Source organism: Cheilinus undulatus, linkage group 20 (genome assembly GCF_018320785.1).
Source record: "Cheilinus undulatus linkage group 20, ASM1832078v1, whole genome shotgun sequence".
In the NCBI taxonomy this organism is placed as follows: domain Eukaryota; kingdom Metazoa; phylum Chordata; class Actinopteri; order Labriformes; family Labridae; genus Cheilinus; species Cheilinus undulatus.
The window spans coordinates 29,789,092-29,803,345 of record NC_054884.1 but is presented as its reverse complement, the minus strand read 5'-3'; the positions used below and the strand labels follow the sequence as shown (position 1 = coordinate 29,803,345).

At 37.5% G+C, this 14,254-nt stretch overlaps 1 protein-coding gene across 1 annotated transcript in view; it reads left to right on the top strand.

Annotated features, from left to right (window-relative positions):
- Positions 1-14,254, top strand: part of kif19 (kinesin family member 19) — a 59,136-nt gene that overhangs the window by 27,275 nt on the left and 17,607 nt on the right. Inside the window, exons 3-5 of the mRNA XM_041814958.1 lie at positions 11,215-11,325; positions 11,419-11,506; positions 13,369-13,505. Of these exons, the coding sequence (XP_041670892.1) occupies positions 11,215-11,325; positions 11,419-11,506; positions 13,369-13,505 (336 nt within the window). The remainder of the gene's footprint in view (positions 1-11,214; positions 11,326-11,418; positions 11,507-13,368; positions 13,506-14,254) is intronic.

Below are 14,254 nucleotides of genomic sequence, written 5' to 3'. Positions count from 1 at the left end.
CACAAAGCAACGCAGAGTGGGATATTTTCTGATATTTTACAGCAGTAACGCTCAGAAACAACGCATCAACTCGTCACAAAGTTGCAGGCTGTTTGTATTGAAGTGGCGCTGCTAAGTATCTCTGCTCCACCCTCCCTCACTGCATCAACTCCCGTGGTCAGTTTAATTCACCTGTCGGTAAATAGGCTGCGTGGTATCATCTCCTTTTATAATCTCCCTTAAGTGTTCACGTTAGCGTTAGCTTCTCTTACAGACAGACAGAAAGGAGAGGTGATAAAGGCGATGCTTGCTGGTCATTAAGTCCTGACGAGCGAACTTTTCCCTCTCACCTCCCTGAAAAAAAACACTGCATGCTGTCTGCTTTATGCTAGTAAATGACACGGCGCGGGCTGGATCAAGTGATCCTGTTATTAGTTAGGAGATCAAAGGCAGGTACGCGCTGATCGTCTCTTAATTAGTTTTTTTTTCGTACAAGGTCATGAGCCTAAAAAAAGTATTAATGCTTCCAAAGGATTGTTATGTTCATTTTAGGATCATTTAGAGTACCAAGCAGGTGCAGCAAGGAACCTGGATGGATTGAATTAGTCCCCAACAAAGTGATTTTTTTTCTTTTTTTCTTTTTTTTTTTTTTAATTTACCTGAACAATTAATCAATTAATTGGTGTCTGGGTGCGATTTTGATCGACCAAGTTTTTCTTTGGTTGACTACAGCCCTAGAAAAATGTCAAAAAAGCAGTTTATTACATTCTTTTTTTTTTGCAGCAGAGATTTTATGCACATTTTGCAAACATTCAAATGTCATTTTTTTTATTAAATGGTTTACAAAAATTTTCCATTTCATGTTTTATGTACTTTTTTCTTAATAAAAACAGGTGACATAAAAACAATAATCCCATTTTAATTAACCAATTGATATCAAATCTGCAATATGAGCAACAATAATGCAATTAGTTATAGCTATTTTTTAATCATTCTGCCCTATTCATTCTATTTAAAGGTACAGTGTGTAATATTTAGCCTAGTAGCATTTTGCAAAACAAGCTTGGTTAAAATGAAACATAACATTTATAAGTAGATTGATCTAAATTAGTGTTGACATCTGATAACACATTTTTTAAATTTATATTTTAAATTAACTCAGAATAAGCCTTTTATTCATACATAGGGAGGGTCCCCTCCAAGGAAGCTGCCATCTTGGATTTTTGCATTTAGCCTGTTTCTATGGCACCATAGAAGGAACCAAATAACAGTTAAGCATGTATTGATTTTTAAACTTCACTGGTTCCCACAGTTATCACCAGAGAAATGAGCATCACACTCCAGAATTGACTGTTAGGGGTTTCTAGCTATGCACTCCCTGGAAAGTCAAAACATGCTGCTTGACTAAGTGTAGGTTGTAATATAGATGATTTATTGCTTGAATTTGTTGAAAAATACACAAGATGAGGTACCTAGTGATAATCACATATCAAATCACAATCACAATACTGGGGGAAAAATGCAGTTAGATTATATGCAAATCATTCAGCCCTAGTTTGAATTGGGCTTTGTCTGTGTAGAAACTACACGTGTTGGGATGGCATACAGACACTAAAAAGGTATATATTTTGTTAGCTTTTAACTTTTATTTTTTTGATCATGATATTCCTTGTTAACAGCTCAGCTTTACTTAGAAGAAGAGGAAGGGGCTTTCAGTTTAGCTGAATTAGTGAAGGAGGCACCACGTGTTGAAGCTTCAGTCCTCCTCACAATGGTTGCTCGTTCGATTCATGATCAGAAACCCTTTAAAGAATATCATGTCAGAGAAAAATAATACTAAAACATTCTCAGTATTTTTATTCAGAAATGAACAAGCTTGATTAATCCTTGAAGGATATCCTCAGTTTCCCAGATATTCAATGGCATTTGCAAATGAATTAAAAAACGTGCCTCCATGGTAACAAGAATGCCACATGGAGGTGAGTGTGAATTGAGGTTGGTGTCACTTGTGAAAAAAACATGTTTAATTGATGGACATGCTCTTCAGATATAACACACTGATACATAGTCCACATAAAAGCCTACATAAAAATCTGTTCAGCACGTGTGGTCAAACCTTGAAGCTTGATGAAAAAAGGACACAACCTTAGAAACTTGGAAAGATCATCAATAACAACAAGAGACATAAGCAATAAAACGTGACTTCCCTGTGTACACGTGGTTTTGACGTGTTTGGCCCTATCGCTCTGATGCAGACTCCCATGTGCGTGTATGTGTTTAAAAAAAGGGCCACCTGTTTTATTTGGCATTCTTTTTCAGCCTTAATTGTAGCTGCTGCTCTATTTATGGCCTCTAGTGACGATTTATCTTTTTGTTAATTACACACACTTATTCACTTTGTGGCTGCTTTGCTCTGTATCCACCTGAATGTTTTAAATGCAAAAGAATCATGTTTTAGTTACTTTTTCACAGTTTATTTGTAGCTATAATTGACTTTTCTGTGTTCACATGACTGTATATTCTTGGTAAACATACTTAGCATTTTAAAGAAGATAAATCTGTAGTTTTTCCCTCCATATTATTTAGATAGGACAACTCTTACTTATGCTTTCAATGTGAGTGACAGCCGATGAACTGTCGGCTCTTTATGTGGTTGTGATTTCTAAAAGGTCTTTTGTCATTTTATTAGATATACAAGACACTATTTAGGAGTAATGAAACTTCTCTCCATTTGATGTCTACACAACTACTGACTTTTGTTGCCCATCTTGGCAGTATTCTCCTCTTGGCACACTAAAGTAGAGAGAGTCAAAGAGATCAGACTAGAGCAGTCCCGCTTGTGAAACAGTACCACATCCAGGCGTTGAATTATGGATCCACGGTGGGAGCTAACGGCGCCATAATCAGCGAGATGGCCAACCGAGTCAACCCTGCTGCTTTATGGCCACACCAGCAGGTCCCGTTGATTAGAAAAGCCATCAGCCAAGAGAGACGGCGGTCAATATCACACCCTGCTGCTTTTTATGGCGTTTAGATAATTCCATCATGCTAATTGGTTTTGTGTCGCTGCATAAGCAAGCTGCTGTTTTGACTTTGACTGATCCTCACGAGGCTATAAATATTTCAGGAGGCTCCTTTTTTCATAACCACAGTGTGTAAATTCACGCTGTGGGCATTTGTTTTGTCAGCCTTCAGGGTCAAGTTGAATAGGTTCAAGCCCCGCATCCAAATGAAAAGTGATGGCCGCCTGTTGCATCCATTGTGAAAGAGACAGCATGATTAAAAGCGCTAAAAATGACACCATGTTTACAGATGCTGTCAACCAGGATATTACTCTCCTTTTCACCTTGTGTCACTCTTCTCGGGCTTCTCTCCAGCTTGTTTCAAAGTTGGCATATCCTTTAATGGTAACCATGAATAAGAAAACACACCAGTTGGTCCCAGTAGAATGAGCAACAAGACTCCGTTCAGACAACAGTGGAAAATTGGGCGATGACGAGGTTTGACATATGATGAGTTTTTGAAGTGGGCCCTAGTTTGAAGAGCTTTTGTCTACTCATATCTTCATCCCTCCTGTTCTCAGAAGGACCAGGAGCTGAAACAGTGAACCAGATGCATCTTTGCTGTTATCAAAGCAGAGATAGAAACTGAAGGTCACACCTGAATCAACAACATTATGCAGAGGACTCCACTGAAGCTGTTCTCATCCCCTATCTGGCCTAATTACGTCAAATGGTTATTGATAGAATCACTTGTCTTTTGCTGCCTTTTAGCATTAGGGGTTTAACACTGAATATTGGAACACTGAAAGCAGGAGGCTGTAGAAACAAGAACACCCATAGCTGATAAATGAGTGAGTCATAGTCTTCTTATTAAGTCAGAGCAGTCTGCTTGTGAGACGCTATGTAACTATTTGACCAACATGGAAGTCAGCATGTAGAAATATTAATGACTTGTTTAACTTAATTGTAATTTTGTTGCCACCAAGCATGGACAGTGATTTTAACTCCTTAGTTGACAAAGCACGCTGACTCTGAAGGTAATCAAGTCGTGGTTTAAGAATAAAGCTGTTATTCACTGTACATTGATAAAGAGTGGTGTAGCTGCTTGAGTGTTTACATGCATATATGACAGCACAGTGTGTGGGAGTCAACGTTCTGACTTCAGCTCCTGTGGTCAGTCATGCCACCTGCCACGTTGCCTGCACAGACTTGTTTGTTGCAGAGAACATGAAACACTGCTTTCTTAGTTGCTATGTATGTGACTACATGTTTCCATGCAACTGTGTGAAGAGAGGATGTGTGGGGGATTTAATGATTGTCGTGAGACTGCCAAATGCTCCTTGACCTGCTCTGCGCAGTAAACATCCACACTTGACAGTTCACAGTGACCTGAACACTTAATTAACCTGGACAGACAGTGGACAGTGTATGCTGGCACAATCTGGAGTGAGGAGGTTCAACTCTACTCCTTTGTTGGCATCCAAATCCACATGCCCAGGCACATGCCCAGACATCAACACGGTGTGCTGTCACTAGAGCCAGCATCCTCGGTCTTATCAGGAGACTTAAAGAAAATTAGAGGTACAGAATCTGCCTCGAGCAGCAGCTGCTGGGTGTGGACGCTTCTTCTGTAACTGAAGAAACACGGATGACAGATGGGACAAGAGGTGTTATCAACACCCCTGGGCTTTAATGATTTTCCCAAGTGCATGGATGCACCTAGTATTTGATACCTCCTATACATGCAATTATGTAAGAGGAGTGTTGCAGGCTCATCAACTTTCTTAAGGAACACAATTAACTCACACAAAACACTATGCATATAGTATCATGTGATACTCACTCTAAGCATTCTAATTTTATCTCTGATTAACATTTGCATAACAGAATTTCACTTCTACAAGTCTTTGTGTGGATAAGAAAAGTGAATGTTCTCCATAATCAACTGTCACGTCATGTTATGAGGAATGACTAGTTTCCAGTGTTTCCAGCTCTGCTCTACATGATTTATATTGTTTAGAAAATCAGACAATATAACAAACGTAAAATATGGACTTGATAGCAGTCTACATGCATGAAGAAGACAGTTGCATATGTCTCACTTTACAGGACATGTATTAACAGTAATCTAATAATTTATGATACAAACACAGCCTGAAACACAAACATAAACAGCAATTGTGTCTATCTTTTCACTGAAACAATGATAGACTATTTTAGAGAGGTGAAAACTAACACTTAACTGGATGATGGCTGACAGTTACATTCTTACTTGTAGCCAGCAGAGCTAGGGTTGATTTAGTCAAACAGCAAAAAAATATGAATGCTGCCCCAACATTGTAATTTCAAATGTATTTATCAAGTATTTTTTGATGATATGCTGTTGAAAATGGTAGGTAAATTAAGTCAGGGAGATATTTAAAACCTCTATTTCGGCTATGAATATCAGCAGGTATCGACTGTAAATTTTTGCCATTTGTACTAACATGTTTGTGACGTTTTAGGCTGGATTAACAGACCTAACATAGTTGAGGTGTTTTTCTTCGTTCATTCCAATCTTTAACCTTCAAAATGTGCTTTAAGTACTCAAGTTTGTTTTTTTTCATTCTTATACTCTAAAATATGTTCAAAGGACTGTTGTTGTAGGTCTGTAATACATATTAGAATATCTGTATTGATATATATCTGTACCATCTGTACCAATGAGCATTGTTATTCACTATATAGTGCACTCATTCTATCCCACAATGCATTGTGAAAAGTAGTGAACAACCGATGGTCACTAGCCCAGCAATATTTACCATAATGCATTGCGGTTGCTGCTCTCAAACATGACGGACGAACGAGAGGAGCACAGGAACATATATAAAAACTTTTTAAAACACTTTTTTGTGGAGCGCAGATGGTCAAGTGGTTTAAGGCGCTACCCATGTACGCGGGCGGCCCGGGTCTGAATCCGGCCTGTGGCCCTTTACCGCATGTCTCTCCCCACTCTCTTCCCTGTTTCCGAATCTATCCACTGTCCTTCCTCTATCAAATAAAGGCATGAAAAGGCCCAAAAATAAATCTTAAAAAAAAAAATGCTTTTTTGTTTGTTGGTTTTAACAAATCTGTAAGAAAATATTAAGGATTCAAAACAGAGTAACTTTTTCCCCCTATGATGATTAGAAGACATGAGACCATCATCTTTTTGCAAAAATAAGTGATAATAATACACACAAAAATGTATATTATTTTATCACTATAGAGACAACTTTTTTATCTATTAGTATATTAATTTTTTGTGAAAATACGTTACATTTTGTACCAGTTTTCATTGAAATTCTACCGTTGATTTCGATCCTCAGCCATTGTCGAGGGAATCTACAAGCCGTTGCTGCCAAATGTTTTAATTGTGAGACGGCGATGATGTCATCGCCCGCAGTTGGAGTAGTGTCCGAAATCATTTTTGTGTTTTGCAGTTGAGTCCTCTATATAGTTCACTATATGCTGCTCACTATAGAGTGGATGGGGAGTAGGGAATGAGTGAGTGATTTCGGACACAGCCTGTGACTCCCACTGCTAAAGTCTGATGGCAGTGGGAACAAAGGAGCGTCTGAAGCGCTCAGTTTTGCACCTGGGTGGAATGAGGCGATGGCTGAATGAGCTGCCCATCTGCCACAGCTTGATGTGGAGACAGTGAGAGGGGTTACTAAAGATGGAGGTGACTTTGTCCTTCCCCCTCCTCTCAGCCACTGTCTCCAGACAGTCCAGTCAATATATTTAAATCAAATGGCAATGCAAGATTTTGAGTTTCCAATTTTTTTTTTACAACACAACATATAGTAGTCAGCTGTGATTCCAGTAAAGTCCAATAATATTTTCACAACATAAATAGACATCCTAGACTTGCAATTTTATGTAATATTCTTTTTTTTAATTGTTGATAATCTCCTGCACACTGTTCAAATTGTACAAAAACACTGGCAAATGTTCTGCATATTGAGTTTGTAAAACGTAATATTCTTAAATGGAACTTTGTCTAGCCTGAACTCAAATATGTGTTTTTGGGCAGATTAACCATGTTTGGTCTCAAGAATCTTGTGTTGTGAAATTCAACTTCTGAAAGGCCTTTATTATTTAGATTATTTTAATATGCTGGACAAGTTTGAGGTGGATTTTATGAACAACCAAAGTTTCTCCTAGTATGACTCTTACAAATGATGAGGAATATACCAACATTGCCAGTAAATCGCACTGTTAGATAACAGTGAAAACACTTTAGGCAGAGCAAGGCTCTACCAACCTTTAGTTACTATTCACTGGGCTTGTCACGATGAATCTAGTTAATCACTATTACTAAAGGCCCACTATTAATGAACTTTTTTTTAAAATCGCGATTTATCCCATGCTTCATTGTCCCCTTAGTTAAGGCATTTCACAGTCTCCCTGCAGCCATAACAATGTAAAATAAGCCCACCACTGCTCCTCAATGTCTCATTTTACTTAAAAAAAAAAAAAGAAAAACTCACATCTTAACCTTTTAAATGTTCTCTTATATCATTTTCAATCCATGACAAGTTCCTTTTTCTGTGGTTAGGTTCATGTTGAAGTCTTCGATCTATCTCCAAAAGCAGGTCTGTATCCAATCTGGAAGTCAGTTATCCCCAAGGTGTAATTACTGTTTAAGACAGTAGAAAAAAATCCAAAATGAAAAAAATATATGTTTAGAAAGGAAAATAGTGGAATTTTACATTGTAATTAATGGGTATTATTAATCTCAATTAACCACTGAAATTCTGAGATTAATCACAATTAAAAAATGTAATTGTCTGGCAGCCCTTCTATTTACATATTTTAATCCGCATGTGGACAAAGTCCTGGTTTTGCATAACCCCCCCTTACTGCCATAGTGTGATCTTGGACTGACTTACTCGCCACTTTGTGTCTCTGTTTCTTTACAAGCTGATTTTTCTGACTCATTTTGTTGTTGAAGGTCCGCACAAAGGCCAAGTGTAAGTGGCTTAAGTGCCTCTGACCTCAAGTGCTTCTGATAGAATGAGAAGGAACCGGTTGTTCACTGTATCTTTCCTGTGAAATGCGATCAGAAGTCGTACGTCACTAAAGCTGTTGGCTCACAGAGTTAGCAGAGAGGCAGGAAGTTAAGAGGAGGGGGAGGACAGATCCGATAGATGAGCATCAAGTATTTCTCATGCCTCACTGTTTTGGCCACAATAGTGCCTCATCTCTTACATGCATTGCATTAGATTCTTATTGTAAAAACTGCATGAAAAGGAGTATCTTTATCCCAGTCATCACAGCAAAACAAACATGTTGTATTTATCTCTGCAACCTCGACCCTTTCCCTCTCTCTCCTTTCTCACCACTTGAATTTCAATTGAGAGGCTTCAAAGTGAGCGGCTCACTGGTTGAGGGGGTCATCAAACAAGGCGGGTGCTTCAGTGTTAGGCCTCAGAGGACTCTCCAAACCCAGCTATGAAATGGACTGATCAGCTGAGAAACTTGGCACAAACCCAGCTTCTGCATGGTCACATATGACGTAACCTAAAGGGTTCATCTCTCTACTTGTAGCTTTTTTTATGCCAAAGAAAGTACATAAAATATTAACATGTATCATACCTATGGAATATACTTGTTTAATCATCTACTTGGTTTAAAGAGAAATACCTTTCTACTGATAAAATTTAATGTCATACATAACCATGTGACAATGCAGGGATAGAAGCATGTTTTGTGTTAGTTCAGATTTGGAGCAGACCCACAGCTCTGTGATGAGCATAATTTCCTGTAGCTGTTGAGAGCCTGGCAAGCAGATTTCACCCACACTGTTTCAGTGATTTGTCAACAAAATTATGATACTTTACTCTGATGTCAGGCTGTGATGCTTCTGATAATAATTTGTCCCTGAAGTTTTCATCTCTGAGAGCTGATGATCGTCAATTGGGCTGAAGCTTTGTCAAACAGCACAATTGGAACATAAATACTTTTATTATTCTTCTATTCACAGAGAGAGAAATTATACCCCTCAGACAAACACGTTTTCACACATGCCACTTAGTCCCTCACTCCTCCAGATGCCACTGTGTGAATGTCCTTAACATGTGAGCTGTTAGATTGGTCATTATGTCCTATAAGCACGATTCACAGTTTGGCAGATGGTTGGAGGAAAAACACATTTGCATACATGCATACATACTGACAAATGTGCCTGCATTAAACATGTGACAAAGCCAGATAGCGTCAACATGTGCATAGAAATACATACAGTGTTTTTTTTGTTTTGTTTTGTTTTTTTGTTTTTTTTTTGATGAAATAGGATGAAATTATAAAAAGCTAAAACACTACCTGAAAGCAGAGAAATTGACCAGATTGTACTTGAAACTTTGGGCAGTGGTCATGTTGCCATGTCCCTATCCTCACTGTCAAATAAAACACCTATTTTTGAGCTACCTGTACAATTTAGGTCTAGCATCAAATGGAACTGTAATGTTGATGTGTTCCTTAACCTGCTATATTAGTACCAATTTGTAAAACAAATCAGATTACTTAAGTGTACAGTCAGGCTGATCTTGAGTTAATTTGTCGCAGTAACAAATTAAGTACCAGGTTGGATAAGCTGTATCCACAAAACATGCCGCCCCACTAACCCACTTCAGATAATGTGTCTGATTAACACAGTCTGATTTGTGTGCAAAAGGTTGTAATCAATGACACAGAGACTGAAACCTTGAGGTAACATCTAAGAAATATCCAGCTTGTGACACAGGTGTTTGTTTGATTGCAGACTTTACCAGAAGTACTGAGGACAACAAAGAGAAATAGACTCCAACTTCACAACATACAATGATGATTCCTACTGTTGGTGACCTATTTTAATTAGTTAGATAAATCCAGGAGGAGAGAGAAGAAGCAGTTGGTACACAGAAATAATTTTTGCTTGCTTTGAAGCAGTTATGCTCTGAAGAACTTACACATTTTTGACTCAAACTCCATTTTCCCTCCCTTGGGCAATGTAGTGTGGACAGATAGAGAGCAGAAGAGAGAGGCAGTGATGTCTCCAGGTCCCAAAAAGATTTTCTTTAGTTTCGGTGCAGACTCACTTTTTGTTCACCTGGGTAAACCTACAATGTATGCTGACTGAACATTATTTGCCACAGTTTAAAGCACAGAAATTACAAACAGTTCAAATGACAATAGAGATGCACAGTAGAGTTGTAGGCAGCAACAACAGACCTATGTCAGCTAACGTCTTTTTCTTATTTTATTCTCTTTCTTTAATTAATAAAGGAAGTACATAAAATGTGTGTTCTAAGGCCTTTTTTTTTAATTCACAAGCATTTTTCATTCAGGGACCAAACAAAACAGTTTTATCCAAACATAAAATCTCCAATATGTTATAAAAAGGAGCAGAAAGAAGCCTAATCTTATGTAATCTGCATCTCTTTTACAAGTCATTGATTAAGACTATTTGGTTTCTTTTCCATAACCTGGTTACCCCCATAGAAAGGTCTTAACTACATTTAGGTATAGGTGTCAGTAAAGTATCAATGTTGATATCTGCATTGGCTCAAATGAATATGTAAATCCAGATATATCAGATATTGGTAAAAATTCAGTGTCATGCATTCCCAATAAAAATTGATACCCGTTTCATCCCTGGATGCAATCTGATCTGTTTTGATATGATGTGATATGATACTACATGATAGAATACAATACAATACAATACAAAACTATCCAATATGGAACGATGCGATGCATTACGATACAATATGAAATGAAATTATACGATACAATACGCAACAATGCAATACAATAAAATAAAAACAGATTTGTCTGAAACAATGAAACAAACAAACTAAAGATAATTCACAAGATCTCCATGGAAAAAAAAAACACATGAAAAAGAAAAGAACAACCAGAAGCTTTTGTACAACCAAGTGGCAATATCTGGTGTGGAAAAGTGATGCCAGAACAGAAGTGAACTGTCTACTTGATGCTGGTTGTGACAGCCCCAGAAACACATCTACAGCCTGGGTGAAAAAATGCTGTGAATTGCTCAAGCCTTTTTTAAGATATTATGCCTCCTTTACTGTGGTTGACAATGGCAGCAGGATAAAATCACTGTCTTGATTCTATATTAAGTATTTTAGTTTATATACCTGTGTCTGTCTCATGGCTTAATGTGTGATTGTGTTGGTTGAAATTGAAGTCATGTTCATTTCGTCATCAGGTGGTGGTTCTGATGGACCCCATGGAGGACCCTGACGATATCCTGCGTGCCAACCGCTCCAGGGAGAAGACGTACATGTTTGATGTTGCGTTTGACTACTTAGCCAGTCAGGTCAGTCAAAAGTAAAACATCTAAATTAAATCTAAGTTTCCGAGATTTTTGTTTTCTTCAATCCTTTAAGTGTATTTTCTGCTCTCTGTGCAGGAGGAGGTGTATCGAGCAACAACCAAAGGGCTGATCGAAGGCCTCATATCAGGCTACAATGCCACTGTATTTGCCTATGGACCCACAGGTCTGTGTGTGATTGAGTGTTATCTCCTGTTAGCCTCTTTGTGAGTCAGCTTTTTACACACACTTGGAAAGCAGTGAGACATCTTACTCTCAACTGTCTTGGATTTTAATTGTAGTTCAGGTGTGATTATAAAAGGACTCATGTTTTACCTCCAATGTTTTAAATAGGCAGGGACAGATCATAGCCATAAACTAGTTGAGCACTATTTGCCCATCTATTTTTCCATCTGTCTCATGACTGAATGTGCCTTCTGTCTGTCCATCTGTCTCAGACAATCACAGCTCTTTGTTTCCTCTTGTGGGGAAGTAAATACAGGTTTTAATGTGTGTTTATGTCTTAATTTGGCAGTTTGGTCAGGCAAGCTATAATTTAACATATTGAAAAAGCATATTGTAGTCATGAAAACACAGCCCGAAATTTGTTTGTAGCATTAGGTTGTTTGGTTTAGACATAGGGAAGATTTTTGTGATTATTTTTTGTATTGGTATTTAGTAAAGCCGAAAAAAGGAATGTTTTTTATGGATGTAAACAGTACTTTATTTAAGGAATGGCAAGCTGTCATATACCTTCTTTTCCACTGAGCTGAGCTCTGTCTTTTCCTCATCATCCTATTGATACCTCACTGTAGCTTTACAGAAAGTTTAATGTATTATTGAAGATTATTCAGTTGACCTTTAAGACTTACCAGTTTGTTTTGAAGTGGGTTTCTATACGTTTTAGGCAGTTTTTAGGGGATGATATCGGTATCATCGGTAGATATTACCTTAAAAAGTAAACGGTTGATATCAGCAGTTCGGAAAAATCTTTGCTGACATTTACAATTGATATGTCTGTAAATATCTGCGTATATCAGCTGTAAATATTGGCTGAACGAACAATTAAGTTAATGGAGTTTAAGGCTGGAAGTTTTTTTTTATCCATTTATCATCATTGTTTACACTTTAAGTCTGTTTTAAGGACTGGAATTTGTTCATCCTCAAACTCTAAATGGTGTGTTTTCAGGCCTGAAGTTTTAGGTCTTAACTGCACTTAAATATCTGTATCAGTATCTGATAAAATTAATTTGAAAATAACTGCACATTGGATAACAGCAAAAAGCTTGTATTGTGCATCAGCTTTTGTTTTATCAGATGTGAGAACTACAATTCTTTTTCTTTCAATCTGGCATGCTACACTTTAAAATTCCAGCAATAAAACATGGTTAAATAAAATTTATTTTGATTTTTTTATTTAAGCTTTATTGAACCAGGAAGTCCCATTGAGATTAGAAATTCTTTTTTACAAGAGAGACCTGGTAACCATGAGATCTTGATAATACAACAACATGACATGGAAACATAATAAGCATGGATGATATAAATCTTCTGCTGATATATCAATGCCATGTCCTCAAATTCAAGCTTGAAAAAAACATAAACATCACATTTTATTCATATCTCAAGATATTTTACACCATCTAATGTTTCACTGATGTTCATTTATGCACAAGTCTTTTGCTGTCTTAATTGTGTAGAGATTTTATTAAATCACATAAGAAGAAAAATCTCCTTTCCTATGGAAGATATAGTAGAAGATTGGAAGATTTTTCTACAAACCACAAGGTCTGAATTGTCACGCTTGGCTGCAGAGAGCCAAATAAAACTCCAAAAATAACTACAGAGGTTTGTTTATGTAGAGTTTAAATTGAGGCCATGGTCCTGGATGTATCATGGAACAAGCAGGGGTTTCGAACCACCTTAATGAGGGGAATAGTAGAGCAATTAGTACTGAGGGCTTTCATTTTCCCATAACTTAACTCAAACATAACAGGAAATATTCATTTTCAATATTCATTTTGGCCACATTTCCTCTTCTGTTTCCAGGTTGTGGGAAGACATACACCATGTTAGGGACAGATCAGGAGCCGGGAATCTACGTCAGGACGCTGAATGACCTGTTTCGTGCCATTGAGGAGACAAGTGATGACATGTCATACAGCGTCTCTATGTCTTATCTTGAGGTCAGTATTTCATCCTCCACTTTTACCTCCATTTTTCTTAACACCACACAGTCAAAAGCACCTTTAATACTGATGATACATCTCTTTTGTTCCCTGAAGTGCAGCTATAAAAGGCATTCATTTACCTGCTTGGTTGAAGATTCTGCTTTCTTTATGCTTGGATTTTCTCTCTAGCTGTGCGTCTGCCAGCATCCCAATTAGATCTTCTGATTTAGCCGTCGTCTCTTTAACGCAGATAAGATCTGAGGTTTAAGCTGACGCCAAGTGCAGACAGATACGGCTGGTGTCCTTTTACTTTTGCCAGCATTGGTTTCCATCTGGAATGGGCTGAGCTCGCATCCTCAAATATAACCCTGCAGAAAAAATGACACATGTTCATGGTCATATATCTTTAGGATAATCAACAGCAAACTAATCACCTGTGACTACATTAACTACTTTAATAAGTTGTTTTTGATATGTTAAACTTAGTTTTAAGAAGAAACTTGTTTGGTTACAAGATTACTGCCATTAATAAGCAGCCAGTTACTTGATTAAATTAAATACTGAAAAAAAGATGCATTAGAGTATTTACCAAACACTAAATCCTTGGACAACTCATTCTTCATGATGGTTGGATGTAACCTACTGTACCTCTACCATTGAATGTATTGACTTTGTTTTTCCACAGCCTATTTAATGGCTCGTAACTTGTAAATCTGCAGTCTTATAACAGGAGTAACAGATGTTATACCCTTTACAGCTCTTTA